General features: G+C 44.1%; 1 protein-coding gene across 1 annotated transcript in view; it reads left to right on the top strand.

Annotated features, from left to right (window-relative positions):
- Window positions 1–12,529, top strand: part of IARS2 (isoleucyl-tRNA synthetase 2, mitochondrial) — a 152,241-nt gene that overhangs the window by 35,991 nt on the left and 103,721 nt on the right. Inside the window, exon 10 of the mRNA XM_083175133.1 lies at window positions 2,187–2,277. Coding sequence (XP_083031259.1) covers window positions 2,187–2,277 — 91 coding nt within the window. The remainder of the gene's footprint in view (window positions 1–2,186; window positions 2,278–12,529) is intronic.

The raw sequence follows: 12,529 nt of genomic DNA, 5'->3' as shown, positions 1-12,529 counted from the left end.
ATTGGAAATAGTCCATGCAATAGTTAAGCAAGCAGGGATAAGCAGCTGTAATTTGTTATTGGAAATAGTCCATGCAATAGTTTAAGCAAGCAGGGATAAGCAGCTGTAATTTGTTATTGGAAATAGTCCATGCAATAGTTAAGCAAGCAGGGATAAGCAGCTGTAATTTGTTATTGGAAATAGTCCATGCAATAGTTAAGCAAGCAGGGATAAGCCAGCTGTAATTTGTTATTGGAAATAGTCCATGCAATAGTTAAGCAAGCAGGGATGAGCAGCTGTAATTTGTTATTGGAAATAGTCCATGCAATGGTTAAGCAAGCAGGGATAAGCAGCTGTAATTTGTTATTGGAAATAGTCCATGCAATGGTTAAGCAAGCAGGGATAAGCAGCTGTAATTTGTTATTGGAAATAGTCCATGCAATAGTTTAAGCAAGCATGGATAAGCAGCTGTTAGTTGTTATTGGAAATAGTCCATGCAATAGTTAAGCAAGCAGGGATAAGCAGCTGTAATTTGTTATTGGAAATAGTCCATGCAATAGTTAAGCAAGCAGGGATAAGCAGCTGTAATTTGTTATTGGAAATAGTCCATGCAATAGTTAAGCAAGCAATGATAAGCAGCTGTTAGTTGTTATTGGAAATAGTCCATGCAATAGTTAAGCAAGCAGGGATACGCAGCTGTAATTTGTTATTGGAAATAGTCCACGCAATAGTTAAACAAGCAGGGATAAGCAGCTGTAATTTGCTATTGGAAATAGTCCACGCAATAGTTAAGCAAGCAGGGATACGCAGCTGTAATTTGTTATTGGAAATAGTCCACGCAATAGTTAAACAAGCAGGGATAAGCAGCTGTAATTTGTTATTGGAAATAGTCCACGCAATAGTTTAGCAAGCAGGGATAAGCAGCTGTAATTTGTTATTGGAAATAGTCCATGCAATAGTTTAAGCAAGCAGGGTTAAGCAGCTGTAATTCGTTATTGGAAATAGTCCATGCAATAGTTTAAGCAAGCAGGGATAAGCAGCTGTAATTTGTTATTGGAAATAGTCCATGCAATAGTTTAAGCAAGCAGTGGTAAGCAGCTGTAATTTGTTATTGGAAATAGTCCATGCAATAGTTAAGCAAGCAGGGATAAGCCAGCTGTAATTTGTTATTGGAAATAGTCCATGCAATAGTTAAGCAAGCAGGGATGAGCAGCTGTAATTTGTTATTGGAAATAGTCCATGCAATAGTTAAGAAAGCAGGGATAAGCAGCTGTAATTTGTTACTGGTAATAGTCCATGCAATAGTTAAGAAAGCAGGGATAAGCAGCTGTAATTTGTTATTGGAAATAGTCCATGCAATAGTTAAGAAAGCAGGGATAAGCAGCTGTAAGTACAGCAAAAATAATTCCACCTTTGAGCAGATATGATGCATGTAAGTGAGTATATTCTAGTTACCACTCCTTGTGGTGTACTCTACTGTCAGAGCCAGAAGGCTGTATTATAATAAGTAATAAGCAGCTGTTAGTTTTACTCCATCCAACAATTGCTGCTTTAGACAGGAATACAGCATATGGATATAATTACCGCTCCTTATGGTGTGCTCTGTAGTCAGAGCCAGAAAGGCAGTATTGTGGGATAAGTACCGGTGGAGATGATAGTAGGTTCCTGGCTCCGGGCTCTCTCCTGGTTAACACTCCAGACTTGCCACATCAGGGTCCGCCCACTTGAGGATCGTCTCCAACAAAGAGAATCTGGAACCGTTTCTCCTCCTATACCTCAGCGGCTTCATCAGGGAGAGATAAAACATCAATGGTGGCTATGCGCCTTAAATAGGCTGTGAACTTCCCGCTTCTGCGTCTCACACCTCACATCCAATAACATTTGTGCAGCAAGCCTCTATTTCATTACTAGCCATCATTGATCATATGATATTTATTTAATATTGCACGTGCATATTTTATTATTCTGTAATTTTACACTGTATATAAAGATCTCTGCTTCCTTGTTCGCGGTTTTATCATTTTCAGGTTTTTGTCCCTGGCGACACCCATGTTACCAGATGGTATGAAGACTGTAGTATAAGCTAATATACCCATGTGGGAATGGGACTGGTAGTTATGTGCAGTGTACATACGTGTAAGGGACTGGTGTACATCCGGGTGTCATACAGTGAATTGATTCAGATTTCTATTGTTCCCCTCGTACAGGACTGTCTGGTGGATGAATCTGGCCGCTTTATTTCTGATGCTGGCGCTGATCTAGAACATAAAGCCGTTCTGGAAGATGGGAATGATGCTGGTAGGTGCAGTCTTCCTTACTGCTCGTGTTCTGATAGGACACGTCAGTATAATTGTGTATATATAATACAGTGTGTGATATTAATTATAGAACATCTTATACGGATTCCCCTGAGAGGACCGAACTACTGTGACTCGTGTACAGTACCGTGCAGTTATATATAGTGGGAAATGTCAGTGAGGGGCACACCAGGACCGCTAATATACACAGCATTGTGTGTGACACAGAACATCTTATACGGACTCCCCTGAGAGGACCGAACTACTGTGACTCGTCTACAAAACCATGCAGCTATATATAGTGGGAAATGTCAGTGAGAGGCACACCAGGACCGCTGATATACATAGCATTGTGTGTGATACAGAACATCTCTTATACGGACTCCCCTGAGAGGACCGAACTACTGTGACTCGTCTACAATACCATGCAGCTATATATAGTGGGGAATGTCAGTGAGGGGCACACCAGGACCGCTAATATACACAGCATTGTGTGTGATACAGAACATCGCTTAAACGGACTCCCCTGAGAGGACCAAACTACTGTGACTCGTCTACAATACCATGCAGCTATATATAGTGGGAAATGTCAGTGAGAGGCACACCAGGACCACTAATATACATAGCATTGTGTGTGATACAGAACATCTTATACGGAATCCCCTGAGAGGACCGAACTACTGTGACTCGTCTACAATACCATGCAGCTATATATAGTGGGAAATGTCAGTGAGAGGCACACCAGGACCGCTAATATACACAGCATTGTGTGTGATACAGAACATCTCTTATACGGACTGTGAGAGGACCGAACTACTGTGACTCGTCTACAATACCATGCAGCTATATATAGTGGGGAATGTCAGTGAGAGGCACACCAGGACCAGTAATATACACAGCATTGTGTGTGATACAGAACATCTCTTATACGGACTCCCCTGCGAGGACCAAACTACTGTGACTCGTCTACAATACTATGCAGCTATATATAGTGGGAAATGTCAGTGAGGGGCACACCAGGACTGCTAATATACACAGCATTGTGTGTGATACAGAACATCGCTTATACAGACTCCCCTGAGAGGACCGAACTACTGTGACTAGTCTACAATACCATGCAGCTATATATAGTGGGAAATGTCAGTGAGGGGCACACCAGGACCACTAATATACATAGCATTGTGTGTGATACAGAACATCTTATACGGAATCCCCTGAGAGGACCGAACTACTGTGACTCGGCTACAAAACTATGCAGCTATATATAGTGGGAAATGTCGGTGAGGGGCACACCAGGACCGCTAATATACATAGCATTGTGTGTGATACAGAACATCGCTTATACAGACTCCCCTGAGAGGACCAAACTACTGTGACTCGTCTACAATACCATGCAGCTATATATAGTGGGAAATGTCAGTGAGAGGCACACCAGGACCAGTAATATACATAGCATTGTGTGTGATACAGAACATCGCTTATACGGACTGTGAGGACTAAACTACTGTGACTCGTCTACAATACCATGCAGCTATATATAGTGGGGAATGTCAGTGAGGGGCACACCAGGACTGCTAATATACACAGCATTGTGTGTGATATAGAACATCTCTTATACGGACTCCCCTGAGAGGACCGAACTACTGTGACTCGTCTACAATACCATGCAGCTATATATAGTGGGAAATGTCAGTGAGAGGCACACCAGGACCACTAATATACACAGCATTGTGTGTGATACAGAACATCTTATACGGAATCCCCTGAGAGGACCGAACTACTGTGACTCGTCTACAAAACTATGCAGCTATATATAGTGGGAAATGTCGGTGAGGGGCACACCAGGACCGCTAATATACATAGCATTGTGTGTGATATAGAACATCTCTTATACGGACTGTGTGAGGACCGAACTACTGTGACTCGTCTACAATACCATGCAGCTATATATAGTGGGAAATGTCAGTGAGGGGCACACCAGGACCGCTAATATACATAGCATTGTGTGTGATACAGAACATCGCTTATACGGACTGAGAGGACCGAACTACTGTGACTCGTCTACAATACCATGCAGCTATATATAGTGGGAAATGTCAGTGAGGGGCACACCAGGACTGCTAATATACACAGCATTGTGTGTGATATAGAACATCTCTTATACGGACTCCCCTGAGAGGACCGAACTACTGTGACTAGTCGACAATACTATGCAGCTATATATAGTGGGAAATGTCAGTGAGGGGCACACCAGGACCACTAATATACACAGCATTGTGTGTGATATAGAACATCGCTTATACGGACTCCCCTGAGAGGACCGAACTACTGTGACTCGTCTACAATACTGTGCAGCTATATATAGTGGGAAATGTCAGTGAGAGGCACACCAGGACCGCTAATATACACAGCATTGTGTGTGATACAGAACATCGCTTATACGGACTGTGAGAGGACCGAACTACTGTGACTCGTCTACAATACCATGCAGCTATATATAGTGGGAAATGTCAGTGAGGGGCACACCAGGACCGCTAATATACACAGCATTGTGTGTGATATAGAACATCTCTTATACGGACTCCCCTGAGAGGACCGAACTACTGTGACTCATCTACAATACTGTGCAGCTATATATAGTGGGAAATGTCAGTGAGGGGCACACCAGGACCGCTAATATACACAGCATTGTGTGTGATACAGAACATCTCTTATACGGACTCCCCTGAGAGGACCGAACTACTGTGACTCGTCTACAATACCATGCAGCTATATATAGTGGGAAATGTCAGTGAGAGGCACACCAGGACCAGTAATATACACAGCATTGTGTGTGATGCAGAACATCTCTGATACGGACTCCCCTGAGAGGACCGAACTACTGTGACTCGTCTACAATACTGTGCAGCTATATATATTGGGAAATGTCAGTGAGAGGCACACCAGGACCAGTAATATACACAGCATTGTGTGTGATACAGAACATCTCTTATACGGACTCCCCTGAGAGGACCGAACTACTGTGACTCGTCTACAATACCATGCAGCTATATATAGTGGGAAATGTCAGTGAGAGGCACACCAGGACCGCTAATATACACAGCATTGTGTGTGATACAGAACATCGCTTATACGGACTCCCCTGAGAGGACCGAACTACTGTGACTCGTCTACAATACCATGCAGCTATATATAGTGGGGAATGTCAGTGAGAGGCACACCAGGACCGCTAATATACACAGCATTGTGTGTGATACAGAACATCGCTTATACAGACTGTGAGAGGACCGAACTACTGTGACTCGTCTACAATACTATGCAGCTATATATAGTGGGAAATGTCAGTGAGGGGCACACCAGGACCACTAATATACACAGCATTGTGTGTGATATAGAACATCGCTTATACGGACTCCCCTGAGAGGACCGAACTACTGTGACTCGTCTACAATACTGTGCAGCTATATATAGTGGGAAATGTCAGTGAGAGGCACACCAGGACCGCTAATATACACAGCATTGTGTGTGATACAGAACATCGCTTATACGGACTGTGAGAGGACCGAACTACTGTGACTCGTCTACAATACCATGCAGCTATATATAGTGGGAAATGTCAGTGAGAGGCACACCAGGACCGCTAATATACACAGCATTGTGTGTGATATAGAACATCTTATATGGACTTCCCTGAGAGGACCGAACTACTGTGACTCATCTACAATACTGTGCAGCTATATATAGTGGGAAATGTCAGTGAGGGGCACACCAGGACCGCTAATATACACAGCATTGTGTGTGATACAGAACATCTCTTATACGGACTCCCCTGAGAGGACCGAACTACTGTGACTCGTCTACAATACCATGCAGCTATATATAGTGGGAAATGTCAGTGATATACATAGCATTGTGTGTGATATAGAACATCTCTTATACGGACTGTGTGAGGACCGAACTACTGTGACTCGTCTACAATACCGTGCAGCTATATATAGTGGGAAATGTCAGTGAGGGGCACACCAGGACCGCTAATATACACAGCATTGTGTGTGATACAGAACATCTCTTATACGGACTGAGAGGACCAAACTACTGTGACTCGTCTACAATACTATGCAGCTATATATAGTGGGAAATGTCAGTGAGGGGCACACCAGGACCGCTAATATACACAGCATTGTGTGTGATACAGAACATCTCTTATACAGAATCCCCTGAGAGGACCGAACTACTGTGACTCGTCTACAATACCATGCAGCTATATATAGTTTGAAATGTCAGTGAGAGGCACACCAGGACCAGTAATATACACAGCATTGTGTGTGATACAGAACATCTCTTATACAGAATCCCCTGAGAGGACCGAACTACTGTGACTCGTCTACAATACCATGCAGCTATATATAGTGGGAAATGTCAGTGAGAGGCACACCAGGACCAGTAATATACACAGCATTGTGTGTGATACAGAACATCGCTTATACAGACTCCCCTGAGAGGACCGAACTACTGTGACTCGTCTACAATACCATGCAGCTATATATAGTGGGAAATGTCAGTGAGGGGCACACCAGGACCAGTAATATACACAGCATTGTGTGTGATACAGAACATCTCTTATACAGACTCCCCTGAGAGGACCGAACTACTGTGACTCGTCTACAATACTGTGCAGCTATATATAGTGGGAAATGTCAGTGAGGGGCACACCAGGACCGCTAATATACACAGCATTGTGTGTGATACAGAACATCTCTTATGCGGAATCCCCTGAGAGGACCGAACTACTGTGACTCGTCTACAATACCATGCAGCTATATATAGTGGGAAATGTCAGTGAGAGGCACACCAGGACCAGTAATATACATAGCATTGTGTGTGATACAGAACATCGCTTATACAGACTCCCCTGAGAGGACCGAACTACTGTGACTCGTCTACAATACCATGCAGCTATATATAGTGGGAAATGTCAGTGAGGGGCACACCAGGACTGCTAATATACACAGCATTGTGTGTGATACAGAACATCGCTTATACGGACTGTGAGAGGACCGAACTACTGTGACTCGTCTACAATACCATGCAGCTATATATAGTGGGAAATGTCAGTGAGAGGCACACCACGACCGCTAATATACATAGCATTGTGTGTGATACAGAACATCTCTTATACGGACTCGCCTGAAAGGACCAAACTACTGACTCGTTTACAATACTATGCAGCTATATATAGTGGGAAATGTCAGTGAGAGGCACACCAGGACCAGTAATATACACAGCATTGTGTGTGATGCAGAACATCTCTGATACGGACTCCCCTGAGAGGACCGAACTACTGTGACTCGTCTACAATACTGTGCAGCTATATATAGTGGGAAATGTCAGTGAGAGGCACACCAGGACCAGTAATATACACAGCATTGTGTGTGATACAGAACATCTCTTATACGGATTCCCCTGAGAGGACCGAACTACTGTGACTCGTCTACAATGCCATGCAGCTATATATAGTGGGAAATGTCAGTGAGAGGCACACCAGGACCAGTAATATACATAGCATTGTGTGTGATACAGAACATCTCTTATACGGACTCCCCTGAGAGGACCGAACTACTGTGACTCGTCTACAATACCATGCAGCTATATATAGTGGGAAATGTCAGTGAGAGGCACACCAGGACCGCTAATATACACAGCATTGTGTGTGATACAGAACATCGCTTATACAGACTGTGAGAGGACCGAACTACTGTGACTCGTCTACAATACTATGCAGCTATATATAGTGGGAAATGTCAGTGAGGGGCACACCAGGACCACTGATATACACAGCATTGTGTGTGATATAGAACATCGCTTATACGGACTCCCCTGAGAGGACCGAACTACTGTGACTCGTCTACAATACCATGCAGCTATATATAGTGGGAAATGTCAGTGAGAGGCACACCACGACCGCTAAAATACATAGCATTGTGTGTGATACAGAACATCTCTTATACGGACTCGCCTGAAAGGACCAAACTACTGTGACTCGTCTACAATACTATGCAGCTATATATAGTGGGAAATGTCAGTGAGGGGCACACCAGGACCGCTAATATACACAGCATTGTGTGTGATACAGAACATCTCTTATACGGACTGTGACTCGTCTACAATACCATGCAGCTATATATAGTGGGAAATGTCAGTGAGGGGCACACCAGGACCGCTAATATACATAGCATTGTGTGTGATACAGAACATCGCTTATACGGACTCTCCTGAGAGGACCGAACTACTGTGACTCGTCTACAATACCATGCAGCTATATATAGTGGGAAATGCCAGTGAGGGGCACACCAGGACCGCTAATATACATAGCATTGTGTGTGATACAGAACATCTCTTATACGGACTGTGAGAGGACCGAACTACTGTGACTCGTCTACAATACTATGCAGCTATATATAGTGGGAAATGTCAGTGAGGGGCACACCAGGACCAGTAATATACACAGCATTGTGTGTGATACAGAACATCGCTTATACAGACTCCCCTGAGAGGACCGAACTACTGTGACTCGTCTACAATACCATGCAGCTATATATAGTGGGAAATGTCAGTGAGGGGCACACCAGGACTGCTAATATACACAGCATTGTGTGTGATACAGAACATCGCTTATACAGACTCCCCTGAGAGGACCGAACTACTGTGACTCGTCTACAATACTATGCAGCTATATATAGTGGGAAATGTCAGTGAGAGGCACACCAGGACCGCTAATATACACAGCATTGTGTGTGATACAGAACATCTCTTATACAGACTCCCCTGAGAGGACCGAACTACTGTGACTCGTCTACAATACCATGCAGCTATATATAGTGGGAAATGTCAGTGAGGGGCACACCAGGACCGCTAATATACACAGCATTGTGTGTGATATAGAACATCTCTTATACAGACTGAGAGGACCAAACTACTGTGACTCGTCTACAATACTATGCAGCTATATATAGTGGGAAATGTCAGTGAGGGGCACACCAGGACCGCTAATATACACAGCATTGTGTGTGATACAGAACATCTCTTATACAGAATCCCCTGAGAGGACCGAACTACTGTGACTCGTCTACAATACCATGCAGCTATATATAGTGGGAAATGTCAGTGAGGGGCACACCAGGACCACTAATATACACAGCATTGTGTGTGATACAGAACATCGCTTATACGGACTCCCCTGAGAGGACCGAACTACTGTGACTCGTCTACAATACCATGCAGCTATATATAGTGGGAAATGTCAGTGAGGGGCACACCAGGACTGCTAATATACACAGCATTGTGTGTGATACAGAACATCTTATACGGACTCCCCTGAGAGGACCGAACTACTGTGACTCGTCTACAATACTGTGCAGCTATATATAGTGGGAAATGCCAGTGAGGGGCACACCAGGACCGCTAATATACATAGCATTGTGTGTGATACAGAACATCTCTTATACGGACTGTTAGAGGACCGAACTACTGTGACTCGTCTACAATACCATGCAGCTATATATAGTGGGAAATGTCAGTGAGGGGCACACCAGGACCGCTAATATACATAGCATTGTGTGTGATACAGAACATCGCTTATACGGACTCCCCTGAGAGGACCGAACTACTGTGACTCGTCTACAATACTATGCAGCTATATATAGTGGGAAATGTCAGTGAGGGGCACACCACGACCGCTAAAATACATAGCATTGTGTGTGATACAGAACATCTCTTATACGGACTCGCCTGAAAGGACCAAACTACTGTGACTCGTCTACAATACTATGCAGCTATATATAGTGGGGAATGTCAGTGAGAGGCACACCAGGACCGCTAATATACACAGCATTGTGTGTGATACAGAACATCGCTTATACGGACTCCCCTGAGAGGACCGAACTACTGTGACTCGTCTACAATACTATGCAGCTATATATAGTGGGAAATGTCAGTGAGGGGCACACCAGGACCACTAATATACACAGCATTGTGTGTGATACAGAACATCTTATATGGACTCCCCTGAGAGGACCGAACTACTGTGACTCGTCTACAATACTATGCAGCTATATATAGTGGGGAATGTCAGTGAGAGGCACACCAGGACCACTAATATACATAGCATTGTGTGTGATACAGAACATCTCTTATACGGACTGTGAGAGGACCGAACTACTGTGACTCGTCTACAATACTATGCAGCTATATATAGTGGGAAATGTCAGTGAGGGGCACACCAGGACCAGTAATATACACAGCATTGTGTGTGATACAGAACATCGCTTATACAGACTCCCCTGAGAGGACCGAACTACTGTGACTCGTCTACAATACCATGCAGCTATATATAGTGGGAAATGTCAGTGAGGGGCACACCAGGACTGCTAATATACACAGCATTGTGTGTGATACAGAACATCGCTTATACAGACTCCCCTGAGAGGACCGAACTACTGTGACTCGTCTACAATACTATGCAGCTATATATAGTGGGAAATGTCAGTGAGAGGCACACCAGGACCGCTAATATACACAGCATTGTGTGTGATACAGAACATCTCTTATACAGACTCCCCTGAGAGGACCGAACTACTGTGACTCGTCTACAATACCATGCAGCTATATATAGTGGGAAATGTCAGTGAGGGGCACACCAGGACCGCTAATATACACAGCATTGTGTGTGATATAGAACATCTCTTATACAGACTGAGAGGACCAAACTACTGTGACTCGTCTACAATACTATGCAGCTATATATAGTGGGAAATGTCAGTGAGGGGCACACCAGGACCGCTAATATACACAGCATTGTGTGTGATACAGAACATCTCTTATACAGAATCCCCTGAGAGGACCGAACTACTGTGACTCGTCTACAATACCATGCAGCTATATATAGTGGGAAATGTCAGTGAGGGGCACACCAGGACCACTAATATACACAGCATTGTGTGTGATACAGAACATCTCTTATACGGACTCCCCTGAGAGGACCGAACTACTGTGACTCGTCTACAATACCATGCAGCTATATATAGTGGGAAATGTCAGTGAGGGGCACACCAGGACTCCTAATATACACAGCATTGTGTGTGATACAGAACATCTTATACGGACTCCCCTGAGAGGACCGAACTACTGTGACTCGTCTACAATACTGTGCAGCTATATATAGTGGGAAATGTCAGTGAGGGGCACACCAGGACCGCTAATATACACAGCATTGTGTGTGATACAGAACATCTCTTATACGGACTCCCCTGAGAGGACCGAACTACTGTGACTCGTCTACAATACTGTGCAGCTATATATAGTGGGAAATGTCAGTGAGGGGCACACCAGGACCGCTAATATACACAGCATTGTGTGTGATACAGAACATCTCTTATACGGACTCCCCTGAGAGGACCGAACTACTGTGACTCGTCTACAATACCATGCAGCTATATATAGTGGGGAATGTCAGTGAGGGGCACACCAGGACCACTAATATACATAGCATTGTGTGTGATACAGAACATCTCTTATACGGACTGTGAGAGGACCGAACTACTGTGACTCGTCTACAATACCATGCAGCTATATATAGTGGGAAATGTCAGTGAGAGGCACACCAGGACCACTAATATACACAGCATTGTGTGTGATACAAAACATTGCTTATACGGACTGTGAGAGAACCGAACTACTGTGACTCGTCTACAATACTGTGCAGCTATATATAGTGGGAAATGTCAGTGAGAGGCACACCAGGACCACTAATATACACAGCATTGTGTGTGATACAGAACATCGCTTATACGGACTCCCCTGAGAGGACAAAACTACTGTGACTCGTCTACAATACCATGCAGCTATATATAGTGGGAAATGTCAGTGAGAGGCACACCACGACCGCTAATATACATAGCATTGTGTGTGATACAGAACATCGCTTATACGGATTCCCCTGAGAGGACCGAACTACTGTGACTCGTCTATAATACCGTGCAGCTATATATATTGGGAAATGTCAGTGAGAGGCACACCAGGACCAGTAATATACACAGCATTGTGTGTGATACAGAACATCGCTTATACGGACTGTGAGAGGACCGAACTACTGTGACTCGTCTACAATACCATGCAGCTATATATAGTGGGAAATGTCAGTGAGAGGCACACCAGGACCAGTAATATACACAGCATTGTGTGTGATACAGAACATC

This window comes from Crinia signifera, chromosome 3, assembly GCF_055691185.1.
Source record: "Crinia signifera chromosome 3, ASM5569118v1, whole genome shotgun sequence".
Classification (NCBI taxonomy): Eukaryota; Metazoa; Chordata; class Amphibia; order Anura; family Myobatrachidae; genus Crinia; species Crinia signifera.
This window is presented reverse-complemented; position numbering and strand designations above follow the sequence as displayed.